This window comes from Lepus europaeus, chromosome 13 (assembly GCF_033115175.1).
Source record: "Lepus europaeus isolate LE1 chromosome 13, mLepTim1.pri, whole genome shotgun sequence".
In the NCBI taxonomy this organism is placed as follows: Eukaryota; Metazoa; Chordata; class Mammalia; order Lagomorpha; family Leporidae; genus Lepus; species Lepus europaeus.
In genome coordinates, this window is record NC_084839.1 from 6,858,951 (window position 1) to 6,883,421 (window position 24,471).

The 24,471-nt window shown below is 47.4% G+C and overlaps 1 protein-coding gene across 8 annotated transcripts in view; it reads right to left on the reverse strand.

Annotated features, from left to right (window-relative positions):
• Positions 1-24,471, reverse strand: part of KIDINS220 (kinase D interacting substrate 220) — a 131,717-nt gene that overhangs the window by 60,335 nt on the left and 46,911 nt on the right. For all 8 annotated transcript variants that reach the window (XR_009867773.1, XR_009867771.1, XR_009867772.1 and 5 more), the window contains exons 16-22: positions 22,511-22,662; positions 22,030-22,319; positions 18,626-18,766; positions 17,710-17,953; positions 17,473-17,561; positions 14,955-15,099; positions 10,697-10,859 (exon numbers count right to left, since the gene is read on the reverse strand). Coding sequence is in view for 4 of the 8 variants with exons in the window: in XM_062208922.1 (XP_062064906.1) it covers positions 10,697-10,859; positions 14,955-15,099; positions 17,473-17,561; positions 17,710-17,953; positions 18,626-18,766; positions 22,030-22,319; positions 22,511-22,662 (1,224 nt within the window). In the remaining 4 variants the exon portion in view is untranslated. The remainder of the gene's footprint in view (positions 1-10,696; positions 10,860-14,954; positions 15,100-17,472; positions 17,562-17,709; positions 17,954-18,625; positions 18,767-22,029; positions 22,320-22,510; positions 22,663-24,471) is intronic.

Consider the following 24,471-nt stretch of genomic DNA (forward strand, 5'->3'; position numbering starts at 1 on the left):
TAGAAGAAAAGGTGTCACTAATTTTTAAAATTACATCATATATTTAGATATCCACTCATTTGCTTTCAGTCATGATTCTCAGTGCTGACAACTGTCCTGCGACATTATTTTCATGAAACTCTTTTTCCCCCTTGTTTTTTGGTTACGGAAAGTAAAAAGCAAAAGCATTACGTCCTACTTCATGGCCAAACGTGTGTCTTGTGAAACACTCCCACCTGGTGGACTTCCTTAGTATTGCTAACAAAGGTCACATAATGGATTTACGGACCTCACATCATCTTAGCATTTTAATTACCTAGCATTTGGGCTGTCTAGTACTGTTAGCTTTTTCTCATATTTTGAAAAGGCTTAAAAACACTAACTTGAAATTCTTACACTGCAAATCCTTATTTTAAAAAATCTAGCTCAAAAAAAAAAATAGCTCCCTGATTTCTAAAGGCATATTTTCTTTTTTGGCAAATTTGAACCCTTTAATAAATTTGTTTTTAAAAATATAAACCCACATTAATACTCTTACTATATTGTAAAATAACCTGTAAGCCAATATAGGCTATAATATTTTTACCTATTATCTATGCACTTTTTACACACTAAAACACATTTTATTTGATACTTTTTGTTTCCAAATGGCTTTAGTTAATATAGTCAAGTTTTTCATGTTAAAGTTAGAAACACACAACTTTTGAACATTTAAAATTTTTCCTTTGTTCTACATTAGCATAAAACACTGAGAATTGGCATTATGACTGAAAATGCTGAGAAAATATTGTTAAAATCAATTTTATCCTATTAAGAGCAAAATAAAAGCTAATGAACATCTATCTAGAAAAAAATACAGCCAAGGGGTTGGCGTTGTGGCATATCAGGTAAAGTCGCCTCCTACAGCACTGGCATCCCATACGGGCACCACTTCGAGTCCCGCTGCTCCTCTTCTGATCCAGCTCTCTGCTATGGCCTGGGAAAGCAGCAGAAGATGGCCCAAGTCCTTGGGCCCCTGCACCCGCGTGGGAGACCCAGAGGAAGCTCCTGGTTCCTGGCTTCGGATCGGCACAGCTCTGGCCATTGTGGCCATCCAGGGAGTGAATTAGCGGATGGAAGACCTCTCCCCCCACCCCCATCCCCATAACGCTGCCTTTCAAATAAATAAAAATATTTAAAAAGAAATCAGCCACTTAGCGGGCCTAAATATGGAATGAAGGCTTAGGCTGCGACTCTAGAAGTGCTGATGTCACAACTGATTTTATTTTGAAGTTTTGTAGGCGACTGCAGTTCCCAGGCACAGAACTGAGTAAAGCATCTATTGAAGTGGGTAAGAGGCTTGCAGATTTTAATAGAAAAGATAAATGTGCTCCATCTAGAAAAATTTCTACCGAATGTATCATTCCCAGTAACTCGATAAATTCTTCCAAATGGTCATGAGTAAATCAATACAACAGTGAATAAAACATATCTGGAAATGAAAATACACTCAGGGGTGGTGTCGTGGCGCAGCAGGTTACACTGTGGCTTAGCATCAAGTCCCACTTCCGCTTCCCACAGCTTCCTGGGGACGTGTCTGGGGGGCAGTAGGTCATGGCCAAATGCTTGGGCCCACCACCACGTAGAGACCCAGACAGAGTTTTCTGGCTCCTGGCTTTGGTCTGGCCCAGCCCCCGCTATCACAGGCATTTGGTGAGTGAACCCCCAGTGGATGGAAGATCTCTCCCTCTTTCTCTCTCCCTCCCTCTCTCTTTCCAATAGAAATAAATTTTAAAATCTAAAACAAAACGTCTACCCAGCAAAGATACAGCAAGGCTTCTCATCTGCCACCTACCCCGCCCATGCGTCTCCCAATCCAAATGTCCCCCTCAGAGCCCTCTATTCTTTCGGAATGCTCACGCCGCCTTCTCCACACTACACTTGTGTAGAAGCCCGGGTTGCAGCAATGCCTGAGGGAGTTCAGCTTGTGTAGTTTATTGTCTTATTTGGGAGACAAATACGAATACAACAGGAAAGCAAATATTTCTAACGGGTGGCTACAGCAAGTGCTACGCAGGAGCCCCACACGATACGATGGGTGCACTGAACCAAAGCTGGGGTGGGGGGCTTGTGGAGCCAGCGGTGTTTAAGACAGAACCAGGAGAATGAGGCAGGAACAGACAGGATGGGCCTGAGAGAAGAACATGTCGCAGGTGAAAAGCAAGAGGGAAAGGCAGAAGAGGGGCTGGAGACCACGTGGAGGCGGGGGGAGCCGCACAGAACGCAGACCAATTATCGCCCTTTGTCCTCCAAGCCCGCTTGACAAGCCAAGACCATCATCTCCCCTGTGGACCCCACAAGTCGGCTCAGCATTACCCCCAGAGCCGCCCGTGCGCTGCTCTCCTGCCTACAGCACCTTCCTAACCTGGCAGCCCTCGGCACTACTGAAACCACCAGGACGGAACTATCCGAGGGCAGCCATGTGGCGGCGAGCCTTGGGAAAGACAGCAATTTTTAAAAAAAGATCCCAAAAGTAGGCCTTCAATCTATCATTTCATCCAGAAATAAGACTAAAGTGACCATAAGAAACTATTACCATGACGCCGGTGCCACGACGCAGTGGGTTAATCCTCCATCTGCAGAGCCGGCATCCCATGTGAGTGCCAGTTCTAGTCCTGGCCACTCCACTTTCAATCCAGCTCTCTGCTGTGGCCTAGGAAAGCCGTAGAAGATGGCCCAAGAGCTTGGGCCCCTGCACCCATGTGGGAGACCAGGAGGAAGCTCCTGGCTCCTGGCTTCAGATGGGCACAGCTCTAGCCACTGCAGCCATTTGAGGAGTGAACCAACAGACAGGAGACCTTTCTCTCTGTCTCTCCCTCTCACTGTTTGTAACTCTACCTTTCAAATAAATAAATTATTTATTATTTGAAATAAATAATATTATTTTATATTATTATGAAATTATTTATTTATTATGAAAGAGTTACACAGAGAGAGGAGAGGCAGAGAGAGAGGTCTTCCATCTGATGGTTCACTCCCCAATTGGCCACAACGGCCGGAGCCAAGAGCCAGGAGCCTCCTCTAGGTCTCCCACACAGGTGCAGAGACTCAAGGACTTGGGCCATCTTCTACTGCTTTCCCAGGCCACAGCAGTAAGCTGGATCGGAAGTGGAGCAGCCGGGTCTCGAACCGACACCCATGTGGTATGCCAGCACTTCAGGCCAGGGCATTAACCCACTGTGCCACTGTGCTACAGCGCCAGCCCCAAATAAATAAAATCTTTACCAAAAAAATAAAAGAGAGAGGGAGAAACTATTACCAAAGGACACATAGGGAAATCAGTTCTATAAATTCTCATGATGTTTAGAATATGTAATTCCTAAGTCATTCTTTTAAAAAACATGATTGATTTATTTATTTGAAAGGCAGAATTAGAGAGAGAAAGAGAGACAAAGAGAGGGAGACCCTCCATCCACTGGTTCACTCCCTAAATGGCCACAACAGCCTGGGCTGGGCCAGACAGAACTCAGGAGCCAGAAGCTTGCTCTGGGTGCCCCACACGGGTGCAGGGCCCAAGCACTTGGAGCGTCCTGCACTGCCTTCCCAGGCCTCAGCAGGGAGCTGGGTCAGAATTGGCACAGCCGGGACTCGCACTGTAGGCTTAGCCTACAAGGCCACAGCGTGGGCCCAGTTTCCCTTAATCAGATGACCACAGAGGCTCCTTAGGCTGGCACTCGGCATCAGAGGGGACACCACACGCCCACTTTCATCACTCAGTTCATCCTGATGAAGGCAGCCAACCCCGTGGTTGGCTGGACTTCTCAATTAACCTCATTTTCCCACCCACGTGCTTGCCTCACAATATGTCCCTTAGACTGACGGGGTGCCCTCACTCAGGCCAACTCATAACCAAATAATAGGTGCTGCAGCGGCAGGGACATGCAAACAAGTGTGGTAGGGCTGCGCACGCATCTCCTCTTCACCCAGGAGGAAGGCCACGTCCTCAGACGCTCCCCCAGAGAGCCGGCCTCGGCCCTCACAGCGTCCTCTCCCTCACCCCACAGCCCCGCAGTGGGCTCCGGGTGCTCTGGCCGCGGCCTCTGTCCAGTCATGCCCTTCCGCTGGAACTCCCTACACACTCACACTCAGCCTGCTGCAGGCCTCCCCTCGGCTCTTCCCTCCCACAGCAGCCTGCTGGCCCTTAGCCACCTGGGAAACTGCACTCCTCCTCGCCTCCCTAACTCTGTCACTCTCCCGTCGCAACTGCTGCCTCTAGTATGCTAAGTACACAGCCTCATTCCCTGGTGCAGAACCACGGGTTTTCAATTAATTCCATTAAGACAACGAATAAAAATAAGCAACGCAGGGGCTGGTGCTGTGGCGTAGCGGGTAAAGCCGTCACCTGCAGTGCTGGCATCCCATGTGAGCGCCAGTTCGAATCCTGACTGCTCCACTTCCAATCCACTCTGCTGTGGCCTGGGAAAGCAGTAGAAGATGGCCCAAGTCCTTGGGCCCCTGCACCCACATGGGAGACCCAGAAGAAGCTCCTGGCTTCAGATCAGCACAGCTCCAGCCATTACAGCCAATTGGAGAGTGAACCAGCAGATAGATAGATAGATAGATATCTCTCTCTCTCTCTCTCTCTCTCTCTCTGCCTCTCCTTCTTTCTCTGCAACTCTGACTTCCAAATAATAAATAAATATTTTTTTAAAAATAAGCAATGCAGAATCAGAAATGCACACTGAATTGTCATCATTACATTTGATTCAGGGATATCTGTCCAGGGTTTACAAGCACATTTGTCATATTAAACTTGACAAATAAGCTAATGTCATTTATTTTTATCCTGATAAATGTGGCTTTTACTATATGTCATTTAACAATTATTTCAGTACAAATCCACTTTGTTTCATCTCCTACACAGAAAATTATCTTGCATTTGCACAAAGAAGTAGATGGGGTTATCTCTTCAAAAAGATAAAGACACTGATAAAGTACTGTACCCCCACATTCAGGCAAGTGTGTTTTGGGATGGAAACAATAATTATAAACAAGATAGTAATAAATTCTGAATGATGACAACATTCAGACCTAGAGAGAAGTCCTATCACATCAAGACCACAGAACTGCATTAAGATTCCAAACTATATAGAAAACCCAGCCAAACAGGGGAAGGGCTCTGCCCTGGCGGTGAAGACGCTGCCTGGACGCCTGCGTCCCATCCAGCTCCAGCCCATTCCAACCTCCAGCTAACGTGCACCCTGTCAGGCAGCAGCCGATGGCTCCAGCACATGGCTCCCTCCCACCCACATGGAAAACCAGGATTGAGTTCTGAACTCCTGGCATGAGCCTGGCCCAGCCCCTGCAGCTGGGGGCTATTTGGGGAGTGAACCAACAGGTGGAAGATCTCAGATCTCTCTCTGCATGTCTGTCTCTCTCTCTCTCTGCATGTCTGTCTCTCTCTCTCTCTGCATGTCTGTCTCTCTCTCTCTGCATGTCTGTCTCTCTCTCTGCATGTCTGTCTCTCTCTCTCTCTCTCTGCATGTCTGTCTCTCTCTCTCTGCATGTCTGTCTCTCTCTCTGCATGTCTGTCTCTCTCTCTGCATGTCTGTCTCTCTCTCTCTGCATGTCTGTCTCTCTCTCTGCATGTCTGTCTCTCTCTCTCTCTCTGCATGTCTGTCTCTCTCTCTGCATATCTATCTCTCTCTCTCTCTCTCTCTCTGCGTCTTTCGAATAAATAAATAAATAACAAAAAGCACCAAACCAGCATACATGAAATAATGTTTGGAATAAATATTCCTAGTATCTTAAGACTTAAAAGAAAAACTGTCAATATAAAGGATGCATTCTGTACAACAAAGGAGATGAGACAACTTGTTCACATGTCTAACGCCCAATTATTCATGCTATTCAGAGTCATAACCGAAGTCCACATGTAAAGAAGCAATCTGGGCCGAATCTGGGGAGGGGAGCTGTGAACTAACAACCACTGAGGAAACGCAGCAAAGAGAAAGGAGTTAGTGAGGGCGAAGAGAGGCAGGAGGCGTAACACTCGGCCCACGTACACTCTGGGTGATGACAAGGGAGGATACCGTAAGACAGAGGGTTCTGTTGAGAAAAATCTCAAGAATGCACAGAAATACCACTCTCTGAACAATTTAAATATACCAGACAGGTCTACAAAGGTCATAAATGTCTGCAGTGTCCATGCACAAACAGCTACTTCAATGAAAAGAAACATGCCTAGCATTCTTAGGTCCTTCAAAACTGACTCAGTTATTCTGAAAAAATCAAAATAGAGGGGCCGGCGCTGTGCCACAGCAGGTTAAAGCCTCAGCCTGCAGTGCTGACATCCCATATGGGTGCTGGTTCAAGTACCAGTTGCTCTTCTTCTTATCGGGCTCTCTGCTGTGCCCTGGGAAAGCAGCAGAAGATGGCCAAAGTCTTTGGGCCCCTGCACTGGTGTGGGAGTCCCAGAAGAAGCTCCTGGCTCCTGGCTTTGGATCAGCTCAGCTCTGGCCAGCAGATAGAAGACCTCCCTCCCTCCCTCCCTCTCTCTCTCTCTCTCTCTCTCTCTCTGTCCCTAGCTCTCTGTGCCTCTGGCTTTCAAATAAACAAAATAGATCTTTTTTTAAAAAAATCAAAATAGAGTAGCAAAAGAAAATATGTCATTAGCCTTATCACAAAACTATCCTGCCTATATCATCCTGAGTATAAGATCGTTTGAGTGATGTCAAAACACAATTTTAAAACATCACCTTCACAAAAACTTACATGCATTCTTTTAAACCTTTATCATTGTTCAAAATGCTTAAAATACCAGAAATAAAGTTTTATACTAAAATATTTCAATAGTTGTCTGAAATGCTGTAATAAAAAGTAGATAGAAAATCTTTATCTACAGTTTTTATTTTACTCCTTTTCTTCTTACTAAATGTATGTTAACAAAAAACCCACAAATAATGTAGACAAAAGCTTTTAGCTCAACACATAATTGCAAGAAAATTACAATAATTGTACCAATTAAAATAATCTTGAATGAACAGTATGTCATCTTAATGTTCCAATGGTATATAGAGGGATCTACTTAATTAGCTGAAATTGCTTTCCAGTGTTAGTATCAAATGTCATTTGTTAAAAGTTGAACAATTTAGAAAATAATTTAACAAACCAATTTTACCAAACACCAAGAACCAACATTTTCTTTTTCAGCTGAATAAAGCAAGCAGATGTGTCATCAAATTGCTATAAAAATAAATGAAGCTTTTTATGGATTAAAAAAATAAATTTTACGACCAGCATTAAAAATACTATTTTCTGATTGTTTTTACCAAATCAGACTTCTTTAATAAAATAAATGAATATCAATTATATACCGCTGCTTTTTTGTCAGCTGTAAATAAAACTTTTTATTATTCAAATGACAAGCAATAGCACCAAAGAACCCAACTATGGTTAAGTAGAAACAGCCATTTAAATCACTCTAACACATTCTAATATCTGATTTTTCAATAGCTTGGACAAATAGTTTGTCTTCTTACAGTTTTTCATTCCAAGTCTTTTTAAGTTACTTCCTTATAAATTCCCAAAGATTTCTTAGTATACTGTCTTTTCTCTTCCTTTGGCTAGCTACAAAATACTCTTTGTATTTGTAGACATAGAAGACATACTTAGTATTCAAAACCTCAAAACCACGCTGAATCCAACCCACACAAGGATGGCAAGGCCACCAAGTGGTATAGTCTAAAACAATGCTTTGGTTTAATGGCAAAACAAAGTTTAATATCAGCTCACTACACCTGCAATATATAATACTTTAGATTACTTGAAAAGCAGTCTATAAAAACTCGTTATTTTATTTCTTGATGAAAAATATTTATCTCTTCCCCCCAAAAAACATTTCTTTCACAACTCCTTATTTCATAAGGAGCTATAATAATCACTATTTCCTTTAAACTGTATGTTATGATTCTCTTTTGCCCATAAATAGCCCTCACACTAAATGGCCTCTGTGCCTCTCAAAAAATAATTTTGGGGGCCGATGTTGTGGTGTAGCTGGTACAGCCATCACCTGCAACACCAGCATCCCATATGATTGCCAGTTCGCGTCTTGGCTGCTCCATGACCAACCCAGCTCCTGCTAATGGCCTAGGAAAGGCAGTAGAAGACGGCCCAAGCGCTGGGCCCCGGCCACCCCAATGGGAGACCTGGAGGAGGCTCCTGGTTCCTGGCTTTGGCCTGGACCAGCCCTGGCCATTGTGGCCATCTGTGGAGTGAGCCAACTCATGGATGATCTCTGTCTCTCCCTCTCCTGCTTTAACTCTTTCAAATAAATAAATCCGTCTTTTTTTTTTTTTTTAAGTGTATGTTTTATCTTCAATCAGAACACAAGTTTCTCAAACAGTAGCACTTAGAGGCGAATGATAAATACATTGTATTTAATTTACCTCCCCAAGGTTTAGAAAAAGGTTTGCGTGTAGGTGTGTACAGGTGTAGATGTGTACATAGCTACAAATGTATCGAGAGAGGATTAGCACCCAGGAAACAAGAATGAAGTACAATGTTATCAACAGATAAATCTGGATGAAGTGTATATGGATGTTCTTTGTATTATTATTATTTTTTTGACAGATAGAGTTAGACAGTGAGAGAGAGAGAGACAGAGAGAAAGGTCTTCCTCCGTTGGTTCACCCCCCAAATGGCCTCTATGGCCAGAGCTACGCAGATCCGAAGCCAGGAGCCAGGTGCTTCCTCCTGGTCTCCCATGCGGGTGCAGGGCCCAAGGACCTGGGCCATCCTCCACTGCCCTCCCCGGCCACAGCAGAGAGCTGGACTGGAAGAGGAGCAACTGGGACTAGAACCCGGTGCCCATATGGGATGCCAGCGCCGCAGGCGGATGATTAACCAAGTGAGCCATGGCGCCAGCCCCTTAGTATTATTCTTATTCTTGCAACTTCTCAATAAGTTTGGAAGTATTTTCAAACGGAAAAGTTAATTGAAAACATGTAAGTTGCTCAAGACAGGATCATGACTTTGGGTTTGTCCTTCTCTTCACCCCTCCCTGGCCAGCCCCTGCAACAGACAACAGCACAACGAACAGCCAGCTGCGCCTTGGCTCCTGCACACACCCATGCTGGATAGCAGCTGATGAAGAAATTAACTGAAGGGGACACACGGACCTCAGGGGAAGCAGTGATGCCTCTAACCACTACCCACCTTGGTTTCTTTCAGAAAATAAGGGAGAGAGGCAACATTCAAACGCTTGTAGCCCCAGCATCTACAGCAGGGCCTGCACACAGCAAGTGCTTAGTCAGTTTTAGCTGGATTGAATGGAATACGGAGTGTTTTGGAGGGCTTTCAAATCGCTGGTTTATTTCTGCATCTCCACTTCCTAGAGACCCGGACTTCCTTCCCCTGCCCCTGCCCCTGCCCCTGCCCTTATTTCTAAAATCTCGAAGACCAAGTGCGATTCCATCCCGCTTCTCCACAGGGCTGTGGACTGAGCCCCACTCACTCCCGCACACCCCGTGCAAACCACCGGGTTACTGCAGCATGAACACCCAGATCCGGGACGCGCTCAGGGCTGGAGACCAACACTGCAACAAGGCTCTACAACACAGACACCAGTCGGGAGATACAATACGAACACAGAAAACGGGTGGTGGAAAATCCTGCAAACCACCTGCCGACGGTGCTCCACGAGGAGGGGGACTTGCTGTGCTGAAGCTTCCGCATGGGAACTCCACACCACACACAGTGTTGGACTCGGTGTTTCATTTACATTCCAAGACAGCAGTTTCAATTATCCTCAATTTCACACAACTTTTCCTACAGTTAACCTGTACTGTTTTCTCCCTCCGACATCATTTAGTAAGAATAACAAGTGAAGTATTTGAAGGTATGACAAGAAACTGATAATCCTTAAAACTTTATATGCCTGGAAAAAGAAGAGTATGTCCAAATAAAGTTGCAAATCTGACATTACGGGATATATATGAGTGCTAGTACTACTCAAAACTATAATGAATAAAAATAAGTTGAACCTAGAAATTTACATTCTATATTTTACTCTGCATTTGGTTTGATTTACATGAATTAACTTCCTTTTTAAGTCAAACTAAGGGGCAGACATTTAGACCAGCAGGTAAGATGCTGGTCAAGACGCTGCCATCGTAGCCCTGGGTTTGACAGCCAGCTGCTGATCCCAGCTTTCTGCTAACACAGACCCTGGGAGGCAACAGTGACGGCTCAAGTAATCGGGTCCTTGCCACCACATGGAAGACCTGGATTGAGTTTCCAGTTCCTTAGATTGAGCCCTAGCCCAGCCCAAAACAGACCTGCCATCGTATGCATCTGGGAGTGAACCAAGGGTAATGTTTTCTTTCCCCTTCTCTCTGTCTCTCCCTCTCAAATAAATGAATAAATAAAAGTAAACTTGGGGCCCGTGTCATGGTGCAGCAAGTTAAGCTACAGACCGCAATGCCAACACCCCATGCTGGAGTGGTGGCTGGAGAACCGGAAGCTTCACTTCTGCTCCAGTTCCCTGCTAACGAGCCTAAGAAGTTGGCAGGAGATGGCCCAAGTGCTTGGCTCCCGGCCACTATGTGAGCGACCTCAGTGGCGTTCCCTCTCCTGGCTGCAACTTGGACCAGCCCTGGCCTTTCAAAGAAACAAATAATAAGCCTTGAAAATAAATAAATAAACTCAACACAGGATAAAGTTGCAGAGCTCACGGTACCTCTCATAGATGGTTTTCAGAGTCATCTGATCGGGCACACCCTCGGTTTCTTCCAAATATAATATGAGCCAGGAAGTTCGGTACGGCCACTGCTCTGTCAGGTTGATCCAGCTAGCAAGTCTGTCCCAGTTGAAACTAATCTGGTTGGCTCTCAGTAACCGCCCTGTATGAGCATAAAGCATTTTAAAATCAATAGATGTGTAACAGCATATTAAAACATTTAGTACAGTCACAAATAATCTACACTTAAATTTCAAAAATTTGCCATCTCAAGTTATACCATAAATTCAAATCTAGTATTGATAATGGCTTCCGAAATCCAAAGACCTATACTAGAAAGCTTCTAGGGGCTCTGAAACAACTCTGTTTCATTCTAAAGCACTATTTTTGTTTGATTTGCTATTGGTGAGATAAACTTGTTTGACCACACACATACAGGCCAGAATCAGAACTCCGTGTCACACAGCCCAACACTGCCCACAGGCACACAGATGAGCCACTCACCCACCAGGCCCATTCCTCTCAAGGACTGTCCGCAGACATCCTTCCGATGGACCTTGAACAGACCCAAGTACCTTGGTCCATTCTTGCCTATTACGCGTGTCTGTGCAATCCCACACACTTTCACTTTTATGTAGTAAGAGAGGCCTAAGCACCCTACCAGCTGAGTCATGTCTAAATTTTGTTATTTCTATTTTTTAAAACAGAGCTATTATGGGGGTTGTCTAAGAATCTTGACTTAGTGTTCCAGCACTGGGCATCACATGTGGATGGCTGTAATTCTAGCTTTCAGAATGGGTACTCTGATTCGTTGCATCATCATTGATTTGGTTTGGATTCTGAACTGTTACTGCTGCTTTTAATTTAAAGCATTGTCAGTTTCACTTCATTATTATTAATTTACTTTGTATCCAGACTAGGATAAGTACTAGTTTTGGTTCAAATATAAATTATTCCTTTCCCTACAACTAATATACAAGCTGAGTATCCATTGTCTGAATCGTTGGAGACCAGAGGAGTATCTCAGAATTTGTTTTTTTTCAGTCTTGAAATATTTACTGTACATGATGGGGAAGGGGCCCAAGTGTAATCACAGAATTCATATTTGTTTCCTGTACGCCTTACACATAGAGCCTGAAGATAATTTTATATAACGTTTTTCATAATTTTGTGCAGGACCCGAAGTGTCACAATGTGGAACTTTCCACCTGTGGCCTCATGGTGGTGTGCAGAAAGTTCCGGATCTCGGCACAATTTGGACTCTGGAGTTTGGGAGGGGGATGCTCACCCTAACAGATACACAGCCACAAGCCCCACATCCCACGCCTCCTGTACCCCCAGACCACGCCCTTTAACAATCTGCTGACACAAGCAAACGACATTTTCGTCACTGTGTTCTGCTCCCCGGGAAGGTGGGATCTGACCTACCAGGTCGGTAACAAGGTCTTCGCCTTCCATCTGAATGAGCTGCGGTCGCAAGCATTTGAGAGCTGTGAAAACTCACAAGAGTGTCACCACTAATGACACACGAATGCCGCAGGAGGCGTCTCATGAAGGACAGAGCCCTACAGCCCTCGTGTAACCTGAACCAGTGGAGCTAATAGACCAAGCAAAAAGACGGAAATGAACTAACACACATCACGACACTGTAGAGTATGAATAGGTTAACACAGAACTGAGTGTCAAAAAACGGGCAACAAAAGCAAGGCATTAAAATATGCTCGAATGGGGCCAGCATGTGGTGCCACAGGTTAAGCTGCCTCTGCACCAGTTCAAGTCTCAGCTGCTCTGCTTCCAGGCGAGCTTCCTGCCACTGCACTGGAGAAGGCAGCAGCAGATGGGGCCTGGGAGACCAGCATGGAGCTCCTGGCTCCTGGCTTCACGCCTGGCCCAGCTCCAGCCATTGAAGCCATCTGAGGTGAGAACTAGCAGATAGAAGATCTCTCTCTCTCTCTCCCCTCTCTCCTTCTGTCTCTCTCCCTCTTCCTCTGCCTCTCTGCCTTTCAAATAAATAAACCTTTAAAAAAAATACTATGAAGGTGTGAATTAAAAATGCTTGAACACTAACAATATATTTCTTCTACCAACATTTAAACTGAAAAACAATTTGTGAAAAATTTAGAACCAAATGGGAGACATGGATTATAACAACATATATATGAACTGCCATCCCATAATGATTGGATTTGATCCTCAAAACAGTGACTTAGGGGAAGGCAGCAAATACCTCAAATCCAGCTACAGCTGACTTACAGTGTTCTTAAAATTCACTCACACAAGACCAGCATAGTAGGTTAGGCCCCACCTGTAGTACTGGCATCCCATATGGGCGCCGGTTTGAATCCCAGCTGCTCCACTTCCGATCCAGTTCCCTGATAATGGCCAGGGAAAGCAGTGGAAGATGGCCCAAGTGCTAGGGCTCCTGCACCCACCTGGGAGACCTGGAAGAAGCTCCTGGCTCCTGGCTTCCCACTGGCCCAGCTCCACCACTGCAGCCATTTGGAGTGAACCAGATGATGGGAGACCTCTCTCTTTGTTTCTCCCTCTCTCTCTCTCTGTAACTCTGCCTCTCCAATAAATCAATAATCTTAAAATTCACTCATTCAGCATGTTAGTCACTGACGACAGAGCTGGGTGACTTGGACCCCTCCCAACTCTTCGCCGGAGACACCAGCATATTGCTGCACGCAAACAGAAAATGAGCACCACACCCGTGCGCACTGGCAACTAGGCAGCCTCCCCTAGTCAGCAGGCACCAGCGCCGGGCTGAGGAGGATGGATGCCAGCCAGGCCGGGCACGAGAAGCCAGGCAGCCGGGCTCGCCACCACAAGCGCCGGACGTGAAGAAGGGGGTGCCACTTTAAAGTAGGAGTGAACAGAAGCAAGCATTCTCCTTAAACACACACCTGGGCCTCCATCAGTGAGAAATGAAGTAGCTGCCGCAGCAAGACCCTGTCCCCTAAGATCTGTTCAAACGCTGTTTGCCAAAGCAACCACTAAGACAAACCACAGATCAGGGACGGCTGACGAAACAAAGTACACTTTTCAGTAGGAAACCACTCGACGCAACCCTTACCAACAGTCATCTACTGAACCCCAGACGGCTTCCTGACGTGGCCCAGCTTTTGCACGAGTTCCCTGGAACCAGCAACTACACATACAGTTCTCAGCGGGTCGTGTACGTTCTTGCACAGAGGGGAATGGGGACTTAAAGAGACCAAGCAATGCACAGGGCTCCAACCACAGTCCTTTACCTTCAGATTCCCTCCTATCTATAAAATGTATTTCCCCCCAATTAAATCAGCCTGAACAGGTCCTTCATCTGGTTCCCAGTGCCCAAATCAACAAGTGGCATAACGCAGACAACTCACTACACATTTGTTAAATGAGGAACAAGCGGACTGTTCCCACTCCAGGCATAATCAAGTATAGTGGGGTTGAGACATCACTGTAAAAGGATTTAATTATCAAAAATATTACAAATATATTAGATACAACCTCACTGGTAACACAGCTCATGGCATAAATTTCAGCACTAGCACAAAACACAAATCTAGTGCAACTCTCCCAAGAGCTAACACTAATAAATACTACCAAAAAAATCCATATGTCAAAGAAACAGACATATATTTTACAAACTAAATTGCAACTATCTGTATGCCTGCTCTGGGGATACTTAATAAGCATTAACATGATGAGAGCAGAATTCAGTCACGGGGCAATGACCCTCAATTTTTTATTCAATCAATTTATTTGAAAACTAAAATTGAGTAGCAGTATATAAAATCTGACCTTCAACATTTTAAGTTGTAAGTTAATCATACTCAGGTATGTAAGTTAGCAAGAAAAATCACACCTGAGATGAAGTAAATGATTTTTAAAATCATCCAATGTTGAAGTCCCAGTGGAATCTGAAATCTGAAACGCTCCAACATCTGGAACGTTCTGAATGCCAACATGATGCACAGAACACCGAGGACTGTGGCGCACTCCGGAGTTCAGGTCATCCAATCAGGGGTGCGCACCCGGTGGAGTCTTGCAAATATTCCCAAATATTCCCAAATCCAAAAACCTCCAAGACCAGAACCACTTCCGGGTTCGAGCATTTGAGATGAGGACTGTCAACCTGTATGACCGCAGGCGCCACACTCAGCACAGACACAGGCATACAGGCGGTGCTCAGCAATGCGGATACGTACGTATCCAACACGCTGGAAACTGCCCTGCTAATTCCCAGCGAGTCAGAACTGAAAGTCACCTGTCACAGAAACAATGTTCAGCAGTCTTCTCATGGTCTGGGGACTAATGTCGCTGAACCAGTCCTCGGTGACCAGCAGCTTGGTGAGGTCAAAGGACATCTGCCGGGTGACGGTGCGCTGCATCTGCCGCCTCCGGTACGTGTCCTGGAAGAGCGGGCGGCAGGGACAGTGAGCCGCGCTCCAGCCCGAGGACGCCAACATGCACGACGACACCCAAAGCCGCCAGCACAGAGGAAGGCGGCGCGGCAGGAGGCTTTGCCACCATGCCTGGGGCAGACCCTTCAAGAGCAGCCACAAACCCCAGCAGCAACCGCTATGGGTTAGCTTCAGAGGCCCGCGCCTTACGCTTGCATGGTTACAGGCAGCGCAGTGCCGTTAAGGCTGTAGGTAAGCGGAGCCGGGCAGCGGCCTGCATCCAAACTCCATGCAGGCTCAGCTCTTCTAGGAATCCTAAAATAACCAAGTGGATGTGTCTGGTCCGCTTTCTGGAGTCAGCGTCTTGATTTTTTAGGTTATTTTTAAATGCACAATTAAGTCAAAGGCACAGCTTCTGTTACTACCCTCACATCTCCACAGGAGACATTTTTTAAAAGTTGATCTGAAAGGCAGGGAGACCACGAGAGACCGCAGCCAGGGCTCTTGCATCTGCTGGCTCAGTCAGGGCCGGGCTGGGCTGGGCTGGGCGGGCAGGAACCCCTCTAACAGGAGGAACAGGTGAACAAGCGGCCTCCTGCTCTCGGGTCCTGCCGCCAGGGAAGGGCGAGTGCACCAGACGGTGCCCGAGACAGACTCCCAGGAAAGAAAGTAAAAGGCCAATCACCCAGCCCTCGGATTGCAGTGCTGTCGATGTCATGTTCATCAGGGCAGGTGTCCAGGGCAGAGGTCGGGATGCCACTTGGGATGCCCGCATTCCCTATGGGAATGCCCGGGCGCAAGTCAGCTCCACTCCTGATTAGCGCAGATATGAACCCTGGGTGGCAGCAGGTCATAACTCAAGTAGCTGGGTCCCTGCCAACCACATGGGAGACTCAAACTGAGTTCTGGGCTCCTGGTTTGGGCCTGGTCCAGCCCCAGCCATGCAGGTGTTTGGGGAGTGAACCAGCAGATTAAAGATCTCTCTGTATCTGTCTCTTTTTGTCTCTCTGCCTTTCAAATCAAACAAATTAGTAAGCAAAATTTTTACATTATCATTCATCATATTCACCTTGTATTCATATCTATAAAGGGTAGAGGCATAAAATAAATGTCACAATGACATCAGAGACACATTTTTAACAATTTATTTGAAAGGCAAAGAGAGAGCTCTTCCACCCACTGTGTTCACTCCCCAAACGCCCCCAACAGCCGGGCTGGCCCAGGCCAAAGTCAGGACCTGGAAATCAACCCAGGTCTCGCACAACGGTGGCAGAGACGCCAGGACTCGCGTGCTTGAGTCATGACCTGCTGCCTCCCAGGGCGGGCGCTAGCAGGAAGCTGGGGTCAGCAGCAGGGCTGGGACCCGCGCTCGGGCACGCTGATACGGGGTAAGGGAGGAGGCATCTGTAACTGCCGTGAAAATACCAGTCCTGAGACACATTTTTTAAGAAATAAAATATGCAAAGTCCATGACAGCGAGCCATAAAAGAAGGACAATGCCAACGGTAACCCCAGTTAGCTGTCCCTACGTAGCACAGTCACAACTTCCCCGCAAGTGGGTGCACGTGGACACGTACAGGCAAGACGGGAGACAGCTAAGCGCCAGAGGACAGACGAGGAAGCAAGGCGGGGCACAGAATCATCACGGAGACACACAAGGAGCCACGTCCCACAAGCATCAGGGAAGGAGAAAAGCTAACAGGAAGACAAAGCCAGGAGCTTTCTCACCCTACAAACTTCTTTCTCCCACAGCTGTGGTGGCAACAGGCACGGCAACACCTGATCTGGTGGGTGAAACCATTTAGCAAGCTGCCGAACCTCACTGTTGGAGATTCCCACACACCTGGCTGGGATGGGGTGGCGCCGGGCTGAGAGCCGGGTGAGGGCAGGGACTCCTACACAACAGAAGGCTGCTAGGGCCCAGATGCAGGCGTCCCTGCACCACCTGACGCTGAAGGGGATGCCACAGTGTGCATCTGTCATACCCACTTACTGTTATTGGAATAACTGCACACAAACATAGAGCTCAAGGACTGGAGCATCGTGGGGCAGGGACTGAAGTCACTGCTTGTGAGGCTGGCAGCCCATAACAGAGTGCTGGTTTGAGTCCCGCCTGCTCCACTTCTAACCCAGCTCCCTGCTAATACACCTGAGAAGGCAGCAGAGGATGGCATAAGTGCTTGGGCCCATCACCCTCGTGGGAGACCTGCATGGAGTTCCTGACTCCTCACTTCCGCCTGGCACAGCCTTGGCTGTGGTGGTCATTTGGGGAGTGAACCAGCAGATGGAAGACACATCTCTCTCTATCACTCTGCCTTTCCAATAAATGACAAAATAAATCTTAAGCAAAAATCACGTAGCTCAAGCCGAACAGCGTCTCACCCGTCGATTGAGGGCTGTCCTGCTGCCGAGCTTCGTCAGCTCCCCGAGGCTGTTCTGTGAGACCCTTCTGTCAGCGTCTTCCTGCATCCCTAAAGAGTCCATCAAGAAAGCATCATTTGCACTAAAATTCAGACAGACATGGAATACCAGAAATACTTTCCAAGGTGAAGAGAAAGCCAGCAGGGAACACTGCAAGGCTGCTTCAAAGCCGAGGCACCGCGGGAGCTTGGTCGTCACCTGCCGCGTCCGGACACGGAATGTCCCCGTTCGCTGTCGAGCTCACGAGGAAGCGTCTGGCGCTGCTCAGCCCACGACTGTTAAGGAACACAGGCAGGTGGACGATGTTGCGCATGTAGTCGTGCCCGTTTATATTCGAGTCACGAAGCACACTGCTGAGGTTCTGGTTAATTGCCTTTATGATGATGTGTGGGTCACTTGCAAAAATGGCAATGAATGGGCCTTTGGAAAACAGAACCCGGACCTGTGGTAGAAGAAATGTTTAGCTGTGACATAAAATTTAAATTACCCAAAACAGTAAGATGTCACTTCAAAATGTGTGCTCCCCTTTGGGGACAAGATTGTTGATGTCGTATTTTTTTATCCAAATATACTCCAAATTTGAAAACAAAGCATATTAATAGCTCACCCTGAATTTGTTGCCATCTGACAGTGACAAAGCCTACACAGAAAATAAGTCATTGTACCTTACCTTAGGACACTTCAGTCTGCATAAGAGCAACACAGGAGAGCTACACATGCACACCGGCCTGTGCCCTAGTCACACCCTACTGCTGGGAACAGCCTGGGGACAGTCGCTCCCATGTGTGGTCTACCAGACACTCTGCAGAGCCCATGGGCTGCGCCCTACGTGTCTCAGGGTCCAGAGGCCGCAGCCACACCATGAAGCAGGAAATGCTCTGCTACCTTTCTCACACACATTTGGGGAAAATTACTTACATCTCTCTGTGATGAAACATTTACCCTTGCTATGCTTCTACATAACATAAGTTGTTTTTACAAAAGAATAATGACAAGAGAGGCACGTGTCACTCAAGCTGAAAAGACGGCCTCCGCTCCGTCCACGGTGTCTTCTGGAGCAGCCACCCTCCCCAGCCACACGGCACAGCGCTGAGTTCCCAGGCAGCGCACGTACCGTGTCCAGCATCTGCAGCACCTTGTCCTGCTCACAAGCATCTAACCCGTCGATGATCACCACCAGCCGCGTCTGATTCTGAGTGAAGCTGTCGATGGTTTTTGCCATCCTGGCCATCAGTTCCACTTCCCACTTCAGAACCTATGCAAAGGAAAGATCCAGAAAGCACCGAGGAGACGAGAGGGTACACACACTCCTTTAAACGCATCACAGGAAGCATCCAACGCCCACAGAGAGAGGACAAACCCGACGTCTCTGCTGTCACTGACTCCACCTGTAACTGCAGCGAAGGCGACAGCTCACCCTGCGGCTGCACGGGCACACGCGACGCTGCAAAGCACACTGTGACAGCCACGCTGGAAACCACAGGCTCTTGGATATGAATGCAAATCCAAAAGCTCTAAGGATCTGACCTGGCTCCCTGATGGCACCTGCTCTCGACCAAAGGGCCACAGAATTCCACAAAGTCCCTCCTGGCGTAGAAATGTGCTCCTATTTTACAGCTATTGGTGGTTCAATCTGCTATTTTTTTCTTAAAACAGGTGAGATCTGCTTACTTTACTCGGCTCCAGAGGAACCTATATTAACAGGTAGTAACTACCACCTGTGGGTAACCTGCTCCCTCCATTGAGTATCTTATAAAAGCCCATTTTATAAAACGTGCTATTCTTATGACTTTTTTTTTTTTCATTTCAAATATGTTTTTCCAAAAGAAAAAAAATCTAAAATAAAACCAAAAGTAAGTGTGAGGTCTTTGGCATCTGGTTCAGCCTGTAAACATCCTGGAAGCTGCCACTTCTTGATTTTTACACACTTATGTTACAAGTCAAAGTGTGAGAGAAACCAGTGTCAGCAGTGCCACAGTGATGGGGGAGGAATTCAGAATTATTCTGCTCATTCTACAGCACACATAACTGCTGAAGTGGAACAGTATTGCTGGAAAGTGGAATAGTACTACTTGAAAGTAGGTTTTGACTAGTTCTAAAAGTATATTGCAAACTCTAGAGCAACCACTTAAAAAGCTGAAAAAGTAGAATTAATAACGCTAAGATAAGAAAATGGAATCGAATAAAATGCTTAATCCAAAAAAGGCATAGAAACAGTGGAAGACAAAAATAGGAACAAAGAACAAGGGCAACAAACAGAAAACAGTAATAAATACGGCAGATACTAATCCATCCATATCAATAATCACCTTGAAAGTTAACGGTCTAAACCCACCAATTATAATAAAGCGACTATCAGAGTGGATCCAGTTGTACGTTGTCACAAGAACCCACTTTAAATACAAAGACACGTAGATTAAAAGTAAACGGATGAAGAAAGATACACCATGCTAATGCCAATCGATAGAGAGTGAGAGCAGCCACCTTAATTCCAGACAGTGAAAATTTAAAGCAAGGAAAGGTCTGGGTATGTCTTATGTATGTCCTCCACTACAGACTAACAAATACTTGACCAAAGAAGATACACAGACAGCAAATGCACATATGAAAAGATGCTGCACACCACATGTCACCAGGGAAAGGCAAATTAAAACAATGCAACAACACACACACCCATTACAATGGCCCAAACCCGTAACGTCAGTTACATCAAGGGCCAACGCCGTGACACAGTTTAATCCTCCACCTGCAGCACCGGCATCCCATATGGGCGCCGGTTCTAGTCCTGGCTGCTCCTCTCCCAATCCAGCTCTCTGCTATGGCCTGGGAAAGCAGTGGAAGATGGCCCAAGTCCTTGGGCCCCTGCATCTGTATGAGAGACTAGAAGAAGCTCCTGGCTCCTGGCTTCGGATTGGCACAGCTCCAGCCATTGCAGCCATCTGGGAAGTGAACCAGCAGATGGAAGACCTAGCTCTGTCTCTCTCTCTCACTGTCTGTAACTTTACCTCTCAAATACATAAATAAAATATTTTAAAAATTTTTTAAAAAATCAATTGCACTGGGCCAGTGCCATGGTTCACTTGGTTAATCATCCGCCTGCGGCACTGGCATCCCATATGGGCACCGGGTTCTAGTCCTGGTTGCTCCTCTTCCAGTCCAGCTCTCTGCTGTGGCCGGGGAGGGCAGTGGAGGATGGCCCAAGTCCCTGGGCCCTGCACCCATGTGGGAGGCCAGGAAGAAGCACCTGGCTCCTGGCTTCGGATCAGCGCGATACGCCGTCCGCAGTGGCCAATAGGGGAGTGAATCAACAGAAGGAAGACCTTTCTCTCTGTCTCTCTCAATGTCTATAACTCTACCTGTCAAATAAAAAAAAAAAAATCAATTACATCAAATGATGGCAAGGATGAGGAGAGTAACAGGAGCCCTGGTTCACTGCTGGTAGAGACACAAAACGGCACAGCCACTCTGGGAGATTGCTCCCTGGCTTCTGACAACAGCGCACATACTCTTATCACAGGATTCAGTAATCACGCTCCTTGGGGATCCACCCAGAGGAGCTGACCATCTACGTTCACATCAAACCTGCACGCGGATGCCTGCATCAACCTGCTTCATATTTGTCAAAACTTGGAAGCAACAAAGACGTCCTTGGAAAGGTGAATGGACACGTGGACTGTGGTACGTCCAGACGGTGGACTGTTACCACCGGGGTAACAAGGGCCGCAGCTAGGGAAGGACTGCAAGGGACTGAAATGTCCCCTGTACGTGAACAAAGCCCATCTGGAAAGACAATTCGCACTAGATGACATTTCCGGGGAAAACAAAGCTACGGGGATAACAGAGTCAGTGCTGCGGGGCTGGTGGCGGGAGGGAGGCGTGAGCGAGCACGGAGACTTCAGGACAGCGAGCACATTCTGTGCGATACCTAATGATGGATGCACAGAACGCACAACGCCAGGAACGGACCCTCATGCAAACTGTGGAGGACAAACCTGGGGATCCTGATAATGGCGAGGCTGTGCCCAGGCAGGGGCAGGGGGCGGATGAGAGATCTCTGTACTTCCCTCCCAATTTTGCTGTAAACTTAAAATTGCTTTAAAATCTTGCCTTGGGACCAGGGAGTCAGCCTAGCAATTAGACACTTACCTCCCACACTGGAGCCCCCAGGTTCAATACCTGGCCCCAGGTCCTGACTCCCGCTTTCTACCCCGCAGGCCTGTGCGACAGCCATGACAGCTCAAGTGTTTGGGTCCCTACCACCTACACAGGAGACTGGAATTGAGTTCGCGAGCGCTCAGCATTGGCCGAGCCCTGCCCCAGCCGCTGTGGACATGGATTGGAGTGCTCCCTCTATCTGCCTGTCAAGTAAAAATATTTTTTTAAAAGTCTTGAGTAAATAAATAAAAACTAAACTAATGTATCACCAGCATTTAGAGAAAACACTCCGTAGCACCCCAGTGAGTATGGGGTGTGGCATAGTTACATCACGGTGCTTTCAAACAAACAATACGTACTTACTTTCATGAAACCTTCGCTTTTCAATTTATGCAATTTGGAGGCGGCATTATGGAGGCGTTTTCGTTGAGAGTTCAGAAGAGAGTCCAGCACCTGCCACCACGTCCGACAGTTGAGCACAAGGGCCAGCCCCACCACAGACGCCATCGCTATGAGGACAGCATTCACCGTCAGATGTTTCGGATCAACCCTGAACACAGCCAGGAGAGTGATCCCAGCAACAATGCAGCCAAGGATGAAAAGGAAGATGACGAAAGACGGGAGGCAACACGTTTTTTTCCATTTCTTTTTACCTGTAACACAACAAATGGTTTAACAACTACCAACACACCCAGCATCTAAGAAGTCCTGGCATCCCAGTCCCAGGCTCTGATAAGTAATGCTCAAGTCACACGTTCATGAAAATAAACTGAACAGGCATCCCACCCCCAACCCTGCACGCACACACACACACACACACACAGAAGAAGGGAGGAGACCCTACCCTGAGTCTCTTCAGTCTTGAATACTCGAAAAAGCCTGGTGGCCAAAAAGCCAAACTCTCTCTCACAGGCGTCCGAGAGGGTGGCGATCATTTCCGCCAGCGAGGTCTCTCCACCCACACTGGACAGCCTGTTGTAATCTGTGAACAGAAACCTGCAGCGAGGGACCAGTTAAAACAGCGCTCAGACTCGGGCCGTAACAAGCAACTTCAGCACAGGACAGCGCCCCAGCATTCACACTTCATTTTCTTTTTACCTCCTTCAGAACCACGGTTCTAACATTGCGAGGAAGAAAAAGAACTTGCAACCATCTTCACTTTCAACACCTTACCTACTGAAGGACCCTTATGGGGGAGAGGGACAAGAAACTAGGCCTGGGCAGATATCAGGGGCTTCTTAAGAGGTTAGATGTTCCCCAGAGTCCAGCGGGCAGGACGTTCTCTGGGAAGGAAAAGTCAGTCCCCTTCAGAGAACCTCTAGGCATGCCCAGAGCAGAGCTGCCACTCTCCTCAGCACTCTCCTCAGCACGTTCCCCTCAGCACTCTCCTCAGCACTCTCCCTCAGCACTCTCCGATATGCTAATTGTCCCTCCGAACCAGCCAATCCCGTGTTGCCACTGCATCCCATATGCTAATTGTCCCTCCGAACCAGCCAATCCCGTGTTGCCACTGCATCCCATATGCTAATGGTCTCTCTGAACTGACCAATCCTATGCATGCGCATTAGGAATATGCTAATTCGTTGCCTATATAACCTGTGTGAAACTGCCGCTCAGGGCTCCTCACTGCCTGAGGTGGGGGCCCGTTTGCGCAAACGTTCAATAAAAACCTCGTGCTTTTTGCATCAACTGGTCTGGAGTCTGGATCTTTGGGCGTCCTCCCGAGCAAGTGGGCATCTCTGCAACTGAGAGGTCCTACATTTGGCGCCCAACGTGGGGCTTGAGGTCGCCCTCAGACCCATTCTCTGCAGGACCAGTTGGAGGTATAATTAAGTGTTTTCTGTCTGTTGTTTTTTGTCTTGAGTATTCTGACTGGATTCTGACTGGAGTATTCTGACTGGCCAGTATCTGACCTGACTCTGTGGGACCAGTGGGGGAGGCAGGCGTGCCCAGCAACCCCTGGCCCGTTCCCCGGAGGACGCTCCGGGATGAGAGGGGAAACCCTCGGTCCGTTCCCCCGGAACACGCACCCGGGGTGGTCTGGAGGTGGGTCGGAGACCAAGTCTCCCTCCTTCCCGGGGAGGGCTGGTCAGGCAGCCGCTCCCAAAAATAGCGCAATAGCGTTCGATTTGTCCTAGCCATGTGGTTTGTCTTGTTTACTGTATGTGTCTGTGTATTGGCTGTTCTTTTTGTTTGGGCTGAAATCCTTGCACACATGGGTCAACAAATAACCACCCCTTTAAGTCTCACTCTAGATCACTGGAAGGATGTTCGAGAACGCGCGCGCCACCTCTCATTGGAGGTTAAAAGGAAACAATGGGCAAAATTCTGTTCCTCAGAGTGGCCGGCCTTCGAGGTCGGCTGGCCAAGGAACGGCACTTTTAACCTCGATATTATTTTACAGATTAAGGAACGAGTCTTTCAGCCAGGATCCGATGGACACCCTGATCAGGTGCCCTACATTACCACGTGGGAGGATCTTTCACGTAACCCCCCTCCCTGGATAGAACCCTTCTCCTTCCCGACGGAGCCCATACGTACCCCGTTACCCCCTCCTCCTATCCCGGTTGTGCCAACCTCCTCCCTATACCCTCTGAAGGAGATTCGAGATCCAAAACCTGACAAGCCACCGGTTCTTCCGGCTGATCAGGACTTTCTGCTCTTTGACTCTCCCCCACCCTATCTTCCCGGCCAGCCTGCTCCCCCGCAGGAACCCCCACAACAACCAGAGCGGGATGTGCAACCTTCTGCACCACCCCTTGATTCCACGAGGGCAGGAGAAGAAGTCTCAGCGCCTTCCCCGCC